We start from the raw sequence: 14529 nt of genomic DNA, 5'->3' as shown, positions 1-14529 counted from the left end.
ATGTGTTAGATGTGTCTTAAATTAGTCTCTTACTATGTACATTTGTATTTCCACCAACTTTGAACCACAGATATTTTCTGTAAATTCACTTTAGAAGTCACTTCTTCTCTTGAAGCAGTAAGAGGTCTACCTGTTCAGTGCTCCATCCTATGACCGAATGTACAGAAGGACTCACAGCGCAGCTCCAAGAGTTCCATTCACCTGCCATGGTTCAGTGCCCCAAGTCTTTGCCCCTCACCACTGCCCATCCAGACTGTGTCTTCCTTGTTTTGTGGGTCATTCTGGAATTTCCTAACTGACTCCACATGGCCAAGTGTTTTTTAAAAAGTGACTTCAACTGATTTTTGCTGTTGCTTATATGTTTGCAGTTTTATACCAATAGCTCATTTTTCTATTCGATGGAAAGATGTTTACCCAAGAATTTGACAATATTAAATATTCTGCCAGGTGAAAGTGGCATAACTTTTGTTGAATTAAATTCTGATTATGCTGTTACCTGAGTTCCAGAGGATACTGTACATGCCTGCATGCATGCACGCCCATAGGGCTGCCTGACTCCCATCATATAGATCACATATATATTCATGGCCATAGCACTTTTTGACTCCCGCAGTGTGTCACGTGTATGTATGCATGCCCAGGAGGCCAGGAGGCTCCTCTGACTCCCACTGTGTATCATAAATGTGTGTACACCCGTGGGGCTTTTTAGATAACACCCCATTCATTCAGAACTTGATATAATATGAACAAAGGGTCAACTTTGCCTTTGGTTCTGCTTTCAAAGCAAATAATTATTCATCTGCTTATCATGCTGAGTCATCTAACATGCCATTTTATTAAGACCAATGGAAGTGCTTTCTAATTGCTTTGATAATTTCGCTGCCATGTCCAATATTTAAAAAAATACAGTTTGGAAATGGATGCCTCTTGAGTCATAATTTCCGAGAACATACTGAGAATTGTTTGTTCAAATGAATTCCTCCTAAGATGTTTTCTGGGGGAAAAAAATATGAGTTGAACTTTGTTTAAAGATTTTAAGTAGCTGATTACATTCCCATTTGATTATCTTGGGAAATATATCAAAAACACTTAGGTACTTATCTGGCTTTCAGAAGTCCAGCTCCAAGTTGAAAACAGTAAGACTTCTGTTAGTTACAAAAGCAATTAAAACTTGGTAGTTGATAAACAAGACTATTTAACAGTACATTCTTTAAGTAATTTTTCAAAGTTAGTAGCTACAGAATTGTATGGCAGCTAAACTAGGGAACCTGGCTTTTGGTTTTGATTTTGGTTTGCTTTTTCTTTTGAATTTTGTTTTATTTGTTTGTTTGTTTGTTTGTTTTACAACACAGGGTTTCTTTGTGATTTTCATGGTACCTACCTTTATAAAGTTGGGTATTAATTGAGGTGATACCCAACTGCACTCAAGGACTCTGTCCTTCAGCTGTGCTTTTCTTCTCTACAATCCCTATTCCCACATGCCCTGTCCCTGCACACATGGAGAGCTGTCAGCATCTTCTGTCATCAGTGTCTCATTAGGTCCTTCTGCAAACTATAAAGAACTAGTAACTTTGGGGTATGGTATATAAATTTAAATATGTTCTAATGATTTCTATATTTATTTTATGGCAGAGCCTAGAATATAAATTTATGTATTAACAATAGCCTTGAAAAAAGACAAAGTATGTATGTGCAAAATAATTATTGTGGTGACATCTAAAAGATTAAATTATTAAGGAATAATCTTTTTAGACCATCAGGTCTCCCAGCCTACCTTTTATGTGTACCTGGTAAAAGATTAGTTATTTCTTTCTCTTTGAAGGTACTTCCACACCAGTTATGATATCCATACTTCAGCTGGCTGCCACATGCATACTATGGGCAAATAATTACTTGAATTTTAGGGCACTCTGGCTACTAGGTTCATGTCCCAGGAAGCCACAAGTTCACGTGAGAATGCAGAATGAAATGGGAAAGATTTGTCGCTAAGTCTCTGTCTAGAGGCAGAATTTGGAAAGCATTGTGCAGGTAACTCAGGACAGATATCTGCGCTGGCATAGCCTCCAGTTTTTCTGTTTCAGTGAGTCTTGACATTGTTTTAATATATAAAAATTTATAGACGAAAATACTAAAACTGTACAACCTATACTATATTGAAAGCATAACTTTTTGCTTAGGCTTAGGGAAAAATATATATTCCATATTTAACAGAGATAGGAATTTAGATGTAGCTTCTAACTATCAACAAAAGTAAAGTTTTTTTCCAAAATACTCTAACAAAAGTAGTCTGTTTGATCTCTTCTTTCTGATTAAAATAACAGCAGGAGCATCCACAGAAAGTGCCTATAGTCGCCCTGCTTGAGTGGGCTCTCTGTTCAGTTCTAGTCTAGCTGCCAGCACACAGGTTGTAGCCTTTTTACTGAGAGGTCAGAGAACCTTCACGGCCATTCTTCAAACAGTTGTGTCTTAGACCAGCTTGAGCCTTAAGGCATGACCAGTAGACCACTGTCCAGGGAGCATCCGTCACTCACTCCAGCCTGACTAGTGCTCAGGTCTGACATAGGCTCAGCATCATTTCTTTAATTGTCCATCTTTGTTGTATTTTACAAAAGCTCTTGTCCATGGCTAGCCAGAATGTTTTCTTTTAAATGGGCATTTACTACAGTTAGCCTAGGAATGCCTGTTAAAGACTCAGAGTTTGCCCACACACAAACCAATGAAATCCCCGTTTCTGGGCATGGGAATGAGTTCCAATAACAGCCATCTGATTAGTTGCTTGAATAGTTCTTTTTTGTTGTTGTTGTTGTCAAGTTTGAGAGCTGCTATTTTCCTAGGAAGCCCAGGGCCAGCTGTGTGATCAGTATGTTCTTCTTAGCATAGCATCACCTTTGGAAAGCTCTCTGGTTCAAGGACAAAAGCTGTGGAGATGAAGAAATGGCTCGTGGTTAAGAATGTGGACTGCTCCTCCAGAGGACCCAGCTTTGATTCCCAGCACTCACATCAGGAGACTTCTAACCACCTGTAACTCCAGCTCCAAAAAAATCCAGTACCTCTAACCTCTTCAAACACCTGCCCTCAAGTGCCCGAATCTACACACACACACACACACACACACAGAGAGAGAGAGAGAGAGAGAGAGAGAGAGAGAGAGAGAGAGAGAGAACAGGTATCTGCCCTTGTGGATTCACTTGCGTTACTGATGCTTAGAAACAGGTTTTAAAGGTAAGCATCCACGAAACTGCCTAGGCTCCCACGAAACCAATAGGTCCAGTAGAATCAAAAACCCGTTGCCATTGTTCTTGAGGTCTCAGTAGTCCTCCTTGTCCGCTATGTTCAGCGAGACCAGTTTTGACCCAGGCTTTTTCAGACCCAGGCCAGCTGGCCTTGGTGAGTTCCTGATAGAACATCCCCATTGTCTCAGTGTATGGGTGCACCCCTCGCGGTCCTGAGTTCCTTGCTTGTGCTCTCTCTCCTTCTGCTCCTGATTTGGACCTTGAGATTTCAGTCCGGTGCTCCAATGTGGTTCTCTGTCTCTGTCTCCAAAGATGACCTATAGTACACATGGGAGAGGGTTGAAGGGGAGGGGAGAGGAAGGGGGAGGAGCAGAGAAAAATGTATAGCTCAATCAAATCAGTAAAAAAAGAAACAGTCTAGACATGGAGCCATTGAAGAGACTCTTAAAACTTGTGATCGGGAAGCTGGAGTGTGGCTCTTCACAGCTGATGGCTTCTGGCTGGGCTGTGGGTGGGGAAGGACTCTGTTTTCTTTAAAGGGCTGGCCACCAACGGTTTGACCATGCTTCAGTGAGTATAAGGGCAACACAAACTAGACTTGGTATTTTTCGCCTTATCCTTTTTATTTTGGAGTGAGTCATAAGCATCTGGGAGGACTGGGAAGTGAATGTAATTGGGGTGCATTATGTGAAATTTCCAAATAATAAATAAGACATTCATTAAAAAAAATTAACTATAGTATAGTGACTAGCCTTTGTATAAATGAAACTTTTAAAGACACAAGAATGTCCCTTGGTATCTGTGGGAGAGTTTATAGGAAACTATGGGCACCAAAGCACAGGAATTCAAGTCTTGGATATAAAAGAGTATATTATTTCCATGAAATCTGTGCTTCTCCTCATGTATTTTAGTCACCTCTAGATTTCTTATAACTCCTAATGTAATGGAAACAATATGCAAATGGCCCCCATTCTGTGTTCTCTAGGCAATAATAACAAGAAAACAGCTCTGTATATGTTCAACACAGACTTGGTTCTTTCTGAATATTTCCAGTTGAATCCATATGTATGGAACCCAGGAATAGGAAGCATCAAAGACTGTCAATCACTGGTGAGAAGACACGGGAGCACAGCGTGCATAAGCGTGGGTGGTTGAAAGTAACTGATGGAAAGGTAAAAATCACAGCGAGACCAAAGAAGGCATATCGCTCCAGCTCCATAGACTGTGGAGCTAGGAAGAGTCCACCTGCTGATATCAGACAAACCACAGAGATGCCAACTTGACCAGGATCAAAGATTCAATCCTCTTTATGTGGATGGCTTTCTCGGCCACCAAACCAGCGTCTGCAGTGGTTCCTGCTGCACCACTGGGTCATAGCAGCTGACAGAAACAAGGCAGGAAGAACTTACTGTGTCTCACAATTTCAGTGGGGTTTTTACATTTCATAATGGGGAAGGCATCACGGGCAAGACAGTTCAGATTCAAAGAAGACAACCTCTTATTAGTGATTTTACCCAAAGAGAGCAAATGCTCACAGAACCATTACTGCCACACAGGCAGAGAGACGAATGTGGCATGTATTACATGCCCTGATGGATAGGTACACAGCGGTCATGTAGCAGGTGCCAACTCCTCATTCTCTGTTGGCCTTACCAACATCAGTTCGTTGAGGATGGTCCAGGGCATGGATGGCATCTGGCTAGTGCGTGTGCTATGGTGGAAAAGAGAGCTCTGATGGACAAGGAAAGGAAAGGAAAGGAAAGGAAAGGAAAGGAAAGGAAAGGAAAGGAAAGGAAAGGAAAGGAACTAACCAGTGATGCAAAGTTTTGACATCATTCTGGAGAGAAACTTCTCTTCATAGAGTCTCTGGGTCAGGTATCACAGTACCCGCCACAGTCTAGGGTTCTCAGCACAGAGAGGCAGGGTAGTCTCTCGAACAACCCTTTGTTCCCCTCTCTGCCTTGCCTTCCAGGAAACCGTTTCAGCTTCAACTTCTAGATCCTACTTGGCCAAAGGAGAGTCCTTCACTTCTCTCCCCAGCAGAGCTCATGCAGAATTTTGTTGATTTGGGATTAGTTTTGTTTTCTGGTACTGGGGACAAACTCGGGCTTTTCCCATGCTAGACAAACATTCCATATTTCTAGCCCTGGTTTGAGATTTTTGTGGTCCCAACATGGTTTAATTTCTTGGAAAATATGGCAGTCCTCTGCAGGACAAGTTAGAGGTAACAGAAACAGCATGATTTTATATTTTGTTCACAATAAGTAAGGATATCACCTTCAGATAATGGATTAAGTACACTTATTTTTTAAGTTTCAAGTTAACCAGATTTAGATTCGCACACCTTTAGTGCCAGAATTTCAGCAGTCCATGGAGGAGGATCTCCAGGTCAGGGCCCACCTGGGCCACATAGTGAGGCCTTGCCTCAATAATAGTTTCATGGTGGTGGAGCAAAGAAAAGGAAGGGAGGAAGGGAAAAGAAAAGGAGAGTTAGCCTGAGTGAAGAGCAACATCATTTAATGATGAGATTTTGTAGTTGTTTACTGGAAACACTTAGAATCGAAGACAGGTTAATAGTGATAGCCTTCATGAGAATCGTAACCTATTGTCATTGTGGCAACCCAGCCTGTATTCTAACTCACTGTACCCTGAGAGTACAAGTTTGTGTCTAAATCCTGGACTCAAGCAGTCCTCCTGTCCCAAAGTAGCCCAGGCTACAAAGGTACCCCATGATGTGTGACTGGGAAATATAATTTTGTTAACAATTTAACATTCTTAAATTTAATTTCTTAAAATCTACATCCTAACTCCATTGTATAGAGCTGTTACGCTGTAGGATTCCACTTTAGAAAGGTCGGAAGAATGGTTTCTATTTAATGTATAATAAACTTTCATAATCAGATTTTTATAGCGTTTGCTTCTTCAGAACATAACAGTCCTTTGGGGGATGCGCTTGTTGCCCGTAGCACAAGAGAGTTATAGATCACACACTGGAGCAAGGCCCCCTTATGTTCAGTTTTATCTCTGCATGTCAGTTTTAGGTCTGCAGTAATAACTGAATAAGCGAATGGATACGTGCAGGATTGTATCTATATACTCGTCCCCCCCCATGAACCGCCCTTCACAACGGAAGCTGGAACACTGCGAACGTAAAGCATGTGTCTCTGCCCGCAGTCCTCCCCGGAAGCCGCCACAACTCCATGCCCCCTCCCCAGGAAAAGTCCCCCCTTTCTTGGAGTCGCCCACTCACGGTGTTTCCCTCTCCTTCCTCGTCAGGCATCCTCATCATGATGTCCATGTGCAGAGAGGTGCACGTGTACGAGTACATCCCATCCGTCCGGCAGACGGAGCTCTGCCACTACCACGAGCTGTACTACGACGCAGCCTGCACCCTGGGGGCGTACCACCCGCTGCTCTATGAGAAGCTCCTGGTGCAACGCCTGAACGTGGGCACCCAAGCAGACTTGCACCGCAAGGGCAAGGTGGTACTGCCAGGCTTCCGGGCCCTGCGGTGCCCAGACACCAGCCCCAACAATACATACTCTTAAAATGGAACTCTTGGGAACGGATGTGCAATAAGGTACTACTGCTGTCCTCAGAGTCACAGAATACTTGAAGATAGATTTAGGCAATGTGCTGTCTTTAACTTAGTGGCCATGAGAATGCTTTCTGGTCAAAGCCATTGGGTAACTATTACTGCTAGGAATACAGAAATGGGCCTTTAAAATTATCCAAGAAAGAAGCAAACACAGGATGCACAGAAAGAAATCAGATGCGTACCCATGGGCACGATACCTCTAAACATGTTAACCTCTACAGCAGGGACACTCTATCACAGGTGGTTCCAGCCACAAGTTAGGGAGATACTTCTGATAATACCGGTTCCATCAAGAAGTAGCCAAGTGGAGGTCCTGTCGGCCACTTGTCCATGCGTTCCTCGCGAAGCAGCCGGGATTCTGTGACGGCTGTCTGAATTCGCACCCAGGCCTGTTTAAAATCCTTCCGTGCATCTTGTCAGCCACACGGTTTTCAACAACGGCCTTGAAGCTCTGCTTCCCAGTGCTCTCTGCATGTTATGGCTGAGAACCGGGCCACACTTAGAAAAGTACCAAGAAGCCAAGCCAAACCCCGGCTGCCAGAAAGAAGCAGTGTCTTTGTCCCCCTGCAGCATCCCTTCCCTGGTCAGCAACACTTGGCACACACACAGGCAGCAGTCCAGGTGGTGCCTGCAGGGTCGTGACTGGCCAGGTGTCCGTCCCCTGGCTATTCATCCACTTTATGCACCTGGCCTGCCAAGGCGCTCTGTAGCTGTCACATAGCCAGTGACACGCAGGGTCACTACAGGTCAGCCAGAGGACACCCTTGTTCCTCCAGACTGTAAAGAGTAGGTTTGGAGTGCGTATTCTGAACTGCAGAGGTACACTCCCATCGTTTCTGTGTGCAATTACCGCAGGCTTTTCTCAGCTGTTCGAAACTTGCCCCTCACGCACTCTGAATGTCCCGCCGGTTCTGCTGACAAACGGCTAGGAGTCCATGCTTGTTTTCATGGGGCTGTTTTATGTTAACAATGTGATAGAGCCCCAGAATGGCTTTTAACAAGGTGACTGTGTGTGTGGCAGAGGGACAGGAAGGAGAAAGCATTCTTCCCAGTGTGTAACTGTACTGCGATTTTTTAACCTAAGCTTCCATCACGAATACATCCTTTTGTGTGGGCTTTTTGTTTGTTTGTTTTTCAATGAAGGTAGCGAGACAGAAGCATTTTAGAATTCTGTCATTAAACAGGCTGTTGTTTCAATATCAAATCAAAGCAACTCTCAGTGGTATAGTTATAGACGTTTTGGCAATGACAATAGTTTAATTAAATGCAAACCCCTTGCAAAATGTGTGGCTATCAAAGTTTTGTAGAGAAGGGAAAAAAAATTGTTTCCCAATGAGTTTGTTGTGGAATGCTCTAAGGACTGCTTCCTAAGGAAGCATAGTTTTCTGAGCCCACTAGCTTCTGTTTGGTTATTCTCCCCAGCAGAACGGAAGCAGGCTACAGACATCCCTAGTGGCTTGCTCCGGCGGTTAATTGAGTAGAGTCAGGGTTTCAGTTATGACTGTATCTGCTGAGAGCCCATTCTGAGTTCCACAACGGAGCATCATCTTCTCATCCTGGTTCAGCCGTGCAGTCTCACAGAAGCTTGGCCCTGTCCCCATGCTGACCTGTCTAATCCTGACTGCAACTCTGTAGGAGGAAGCGCCAGTGCGGGATGCGTATTTACTCCTGGAGGCCTTGGATATTTCTGGCTCTTCCAGGCTTTGCCATTATAAATGCTCACAACCATTAAGTTTCCTTTTGTAGTCCTGAAGGGGATTCACTTACAGGCATACTTATTATCCCAGACAATCCCCTTTGGTGGCGTGAGAATTTGGTTAGAGAATAACTTATTGAGGTCAGTGTAAATATTCAAGTTCAAAAGCCCCACAAAAACACTTGGAAGGTTGTTAAACAGCATTCTGTTGTCTCACATGTACTTTTAAAAGGCGGCTCTCAGTTTTACAGGGGTTACAGGGAGACCGCAGAACATAAAGGAAATTTAATTAAAGTTTTTGAATTTATTATGGCCCTAAAGACTCTTGGGACTCGGAGTCTGTTAAACATTCAGAAAATGTGGTGCCCATATTAACATACTGTTGGCGAGGCACTCCTGTACTTAAACGTTTAAGTAGCTTAGCCTCCTGCAAAATGTCACACAGTGATGGCTAATGCGACGGCCGCTTCTTGTATTAGCTAAATGGGTCCTAAGTGGCAGCGTTTTGCCAGACATTGATGAAATCCTTCCACAGCACATTTACTAACCTGCAGTGAACCCCACAGCAGCTGTGGAATAGCCACACTCACCGGCCTACCACCTCATCTCTGGCCCTGGCTCTTCCAAAAATGTCCCACCTCTTCCGTGAAGGGACCCTGGTTAGATCCCCATGGTGCCACCAGAAGCCACCAGGTGCTGCTTTCTCCGCCCTCAAGTCTGAGAGATTTCACATTCCTTTATGTTGCAAGAAATACCAACACTTTGTTTCTTCTTGTCGTTGTTGTCCCCGTTGAAAAGACACTAGTGTTGTCCAGGAAAAAACAGTTCAGTCACTTCCAGATTCTCTCTAATTTGTGTCTCACTGCTCACACGAGGCAAGAGATAATGTATAATGAGGATGCTGAACCACAGACAACTCCACAAAATATCAGGACTGGGCCAATGTCACTGACCATGCTCACCACATCCTCACAAACCTAGTTCTTTCTATGCAGGACTCTGAAAGGAGAAGTGATGGTCAAATAAGAAGTTGCATGCAGACATCTAAGATGTGCTTCAATAGGCAAGTTAGGGGCGTGAGACCATCTGCATTGCTGTGTCTTTTCCTACCTGATCTCTGAGCTCACACTGCTTTGCTTCAGGAATGGGACTTTGCTTGTGTCTTGACTTCATGGTCTATCAGCCAGTCAACCTGGACTCTCTGGTCGTCCTCTGTCATTGGAACGATAACATCTGAGCAAAAGCAGTGCTACGGTGTCATTACTGTTTTCAGAGTTGAATGTCAAATGGCCTGCCTTACTCTGTCATATTTATGAGTTAGTTCATCTGCTAGAGCAGAGCCAGCCCATGTTGCCAGCTGACCACACTCATATTTTCTGGATTAAGGGGGCATGCCTTGGGTGTCTCAAGTGGCATCGTCTCCCATAAGTTATGCTATGATAAAAAATTGTGTGCACCAGTGACTTGAATTGTGTCCGATTTTTTTAGGACACATGGCATATACACTAGTCTCCAGACATATCCCATCTCATTGTCTGTTTCCGTTTCTGGCTTTCTGGTAGTTCGAATGCTACCCCGTGGCTCTGTGTAGACTTGACTGGCTTAGGTAAAATATGCCTGCATTTCAACATGCTTTTTCTATCTGGACTTTTTTTTTTTTGCATTGTGAGATCATTCTACATTCCTGTCACTTGGGCTTTGTTTAGACACTCGGTGAGTGAGCAGCATGTCTCTAGCAGCTCAAGAAAATAAAATGCAACTTCTGGTTCTTGTTTTGTTAGATGAATGAAGCCTTCAATAGCAAAGGAAATTCAATATGTTCTCTCCAGCATTAGGGTACTGACGTGTGCAGAGTAAAGGCTGCTGATAGAGTTCTTAACCTAAGAGTGTGCATGTAGATAGTTATATAACTGTATGTATACTTATCTACACACATGGTAGGTTTTTGTATTGTCTTTTTCATTCATCTTTATGATAAAAACTTGACAATAAATTTTATTTTAATTTTTAAGACACTAATTTTTAAGAGAAGGAAGCAAATATTTTATGTCCTTCTGCTAAAAATAAACCAGTCTTCTGCCCTCACCCCCCACACCCCCCCACACACACACTGCCGTTCTCCATGTCATGGCCACTTTAACAAACAATGAATAACCATCGAAAGGTACAGTTCATAGAATCATTACCCAAGTGTTGTCTTTAGTCAGAAACCTGATAAAACTCTGAATTTTTTAAGACTCTGTTGACTGCCCATGGCTTTTTACAAGATTAAGGGAAGAAACAGAAACATTTGTTGATTCTCTGGGAAACAGATTTCAACAAAGCAAGCAGCGCAACAGTAGTGTTTAAACCTAAGTTTACAACACCTGCCCTGTTTTGCTCTAGATAAATCCTTACGGAATCTTTCTGCTGGAAACCAGTGAACTTTTTTAAAGGCTTTGGGAATTCTTTTGTATGATAATTTTTAAAGCAAAACGTGTTCTCTTCAAACTAATTAATGGCTTGAGGTTTTCCAAGAAACGCATTTTAGAAGTGTTTGTACACATTTTAACACTTGGATATTTTCTATTTTGGTTTTGTATATTTTTATGTGTACACAGTGTACAGACTTGTAAATAAAACATGTTTCCATTTACCTTGAAGTGTCTCTGTCTTAATCTGGAAACGTTGCACACACAAATGAGTGAGTAGCCATGCAGTCCTTCTGGAGATGCGTAAGGCATTGAGGCCCCCTGGGCCTGGAAGGAGAAGAGCAGAACCAGTGAGCACAGACCTCCCGAGTGTGCACAGGGATGCAGCGTGGTCAGAAGCCAGAGGCAGATCACGTTTACTACCCGGTAAATTGTCACATGCAGAAAAAATGGCAGAGGTAAGAATCGAGTAGAAACACGGGTTTTAGGCCTTTTATACTATTAGAAACAAGTGTTTTTGATCAATTTTATTATGCTTCCCACTTAACAGGCTTTAATTTTAAACCAGCTTTGCTCTTCACAACTACTATGGAAAGGAAAAATCGCCGGATTCGGTCCTGAGAAGCCATCCGGGTCATCCATTTGTAGTTTTCCAGCCAGAATGTGAAGGAACCCTCGAGTCACAGCAATGCTAGCATTTGCTGTGAAGACAGATGTGGGAAGCTGGGGAGCGCAGGAAGCCTCAGTCTCTGGGGGCAGCTGTAATGACTTGCAGAAGACCCCTCTTTTTACACCAGTGACCAATTATTTTCCCTCATAAAATGATTGTTTTCCTCCAAAGATTATTAGAACTGGCCTTCTTTGCTGGGTGGGAGGTTGCTGCTACATGCCCAGGGGCAGCTGGTGGTTTAGTGACAAGCACATGGATAGGAGATTGGTGGTTAGAAAGAAAATGGCTCCCAAAGGGAGTGGTACTGATAGGAGGTGTAGTCTTGGAGTAAGTGTGGTCTTGTTAGAGAAGCATGTCACCATGGAGGTGGGCTTGGCGGTCTCATATATGCTCAAGTCATGCCCAGTGAGATAGTTCACTTCCTGTTGCCTGCAGATCAAGACCCTCAGCTCCAGCACCGTGTCTGCCTGCACAACACCATGTCCCACCATAATGATAATGGACTAAACCTCTGAAATTATAAGCCACCCCCTTAAATATATATTTATATTTGTAAATGTTGCCATGCTCATGATGTCTCCTCACAGCAATAGAAACCCTAACTAAGACAGAGATCCTGTGCTTTGAGATCTCAGTGCTACTGGAAGAATCTGGAAAGAAAGGAATTGGTTTAGGTAGGTCAGAGATAAAGAAGGAAACAGAGATTTCCTAAACTAACTAGTGAATGGGAATTACTCAATTTACTCAGTAGGAAAAGTACTTGGATTTAGTATTTGGATTTTTTTTTCCAGTCTAGAGCTATGGGATCCAGTCCTCTCTGGCAATCCTGGGCAGGGTTGCAGCCACAGTTTTAGTGTCTTGTGATCAACCAGGGGAATGGGCTCACACTTCAGCCCCTGCGGCATACTTTGCTGCTGAGCCGTGGCTATACAGGCTAGGAACTCTCAGCATTTATTATAAAGAAGGAGAGAGTGAAAACAACTAGGATCAGGGAACGGGAAGTAAAACGTAAGTGCTGGGCTCTCTGATGTCACTTTCAAACCCAAGTCATCAGCTCAGACACAGAACTAGCTCCTCACTGAAGGCGCATGCGCTAACCAAGCCGAATGCAATGAAGTGCTGTATCAGGAATCCCAGTGCACAGGACTTGATGGGGATGCCCACTTCCCTAGGCTGATTCTCCTGCCCCTTTATTCACTCTCATGCCACTGGCTGAGCTAAGTCCTAAGAATGGAGGTCTTGTAGCCCGTTCAATCTAAAATATCATTTTCTGGCTCGTTATAGAACATAGTTGTTGATCCCGATCGGATCGTAAATACAGTCTTCCAGGAACTCTGGACCAGAGGGTGTGGGTACAGTTCTCACAAAAACATTTTTCCAAGGCAGATTCTGTTACCTCCAGGAAAGGTGAGGTCTAAGAGGTTAAGCCATCTACCTACCATCACACAGCTGGGAAATGGCATGGAGGCTTACAAGCCTCCAGTCTTCGTCTGATTTCAGAGTGCATGCTGGCGACTATGACACAAGTCTCTTCAAACAGTCCCACCCCTTCAGCCCTCCCAGGCAAACTGCTGTCCTAATCCTCAACAGTCCCACTGCCCAACAAACCAAAGGCTCATTTTTGGCAGAGACTTTACTAACTCCACACAATGACATTTCAATTCATTGAAAGATCAGATATAGAATTCTATGAACCATATAGTCACTGTGTAGGGGGCTGTACATTCTAGATATGTTTAAATACACACTAACATTTAAACCATGAGAAAACTGCCTACTGATGCATTTCTGAGACCATATCTCCATCATTAAGCAAAATGTGACAGCTTTGCCTATTGGGAAGAAGTTGTGTTTTAAAATTTATGGATAATCAGACTTTTCCAGTCCTCTGAATCCCCAGAGCTTTGACATGGATCTGAACTACATGTACCAGACAAGAACACATCTTACTCTCTTATAAGAAGCTGAAATCTCATTTCCATAGCCTAATAAAAAGTAACTCCATGTGTAGCTGACAGAAGACCACCTTTAAGTGACACTCCATAGCTCTTTCCCTCTATCCTAACTGAACCCTAACATACTTAGGGAAATAAGTCAAGCTACCTTGAAGATTGAGGTTCCAGCTTAGACACTCATATCAGAAAGGTCAATGTGTGGCAGAAATCAACAATACTGGGAAATGCAGTACTTTCTGTCCTCATTGACTTCATTAGCATCCTGAGGGTAGAGGAGAACATGGTAACACAAGGGATTCAAACAGCAACCCATGTTGAGGCTGCATGTTTAGAAAGAGGCTGGTGAAGACATTAGAACCTGAAATGGAGAACCATGGGGCTCCAGAAGAACCAAGAGATAGACAGTCTTCTGATGGAGTTCACAGACATCCTAGCTCAATACGGTGAGAGCCAATGTCAGTTAATAACATATATGAGAACCACTACCAAGCAGATCTGCCACTGAAGAAGATCCTGCAAGGATTAGAAATGCTTTTCTTTTACCAACAAATCCATATATAGACCCAGAATTTCCATGCAGCCTTGGAGTTAAAAACAACAGCTCTATGCATCCAGTCTGGGAGAGGGGCCACCCAGATTGAGGCCAGTCTCTAGAGAATGGGCCTTAGCCTGGTACTCAGAGCTGACCTACATTTGCAGCTGCTTACCCTTGAGCCCACACATTGTTCAACAAGGACAGGACAGTCTCTAAGTCTGAATGCATGAGATAACTTGGATGGGAACTGTCAACAGGGTTTTCCTTGTATAGGGTACTCCTTTGCCTTTGGTGAGCCACTTCCTTGTCTTGTCCTTGGTCTGAGCTTTAAGTCCATGTTCACCTTTGTTTCTCTTGGTCCATACTCTTCTATACTCTTCTGGACTCAAGAATCAGGCTATGATAAGTAACTTTAAAATATCTCTAAGAAG

At 43.3% G+C, this 14529-nt stretch overlaps 1 protein-coding gene across 8 annotated transcripts in view; it reads left to right on the top strand.

Annotated features, from left to right (window-relative positions):
- The window catches only part of St6gal2 (ST6 beta-galactoside alpha-2,6-sialyltransferase 2), a 69663-nt gene extending 57619 nt beyond the window's left edge, over positions 1–12044 (top strand). For 5 of the 8 annotated variants that reach the window (XM_050160517.1, XM_050160514.1, XM_050160512.1 and 2 more), the window contains one exon: positions 6510–11162. In XM_050160517.1, the coding sequence (XP_050016474.1) occupies positions 6510–6781 (272 nt within the window). In that variant the 3' untranslated portion in view covers positions 6782–11162. The other 3 variants (XR_007595110.1, XM_050160516.1, XM_050160518.1) reach the window with 3 other exon arrangements.
- Positions 12045–14529: the final 2485 nt, after the last annotated feature.

The sequence above is a fragment of the Alexandromys fortis genome, unplaced genomic scaffold (genome assembly GCF_014885135.2).
Source record: "Alexandromys fortis isolate MF-2015 unplaced genomic scaffold, M_Fortis_MF-2015_v1.1 scaffold_116, whole genome shotgun sequence".
Taxonomy (NCBI): Eukaryota; Metazoa; Chordata; class Mammalia; order Rodentia; family Cricetidae; genus Alexandromys; species Alexandromys fortis.
The sequence above is the reverse complement of the archived record's forward strand: the minus strand, read 5'-3'. Positions and strand labels throughout refer to the sequence as shown.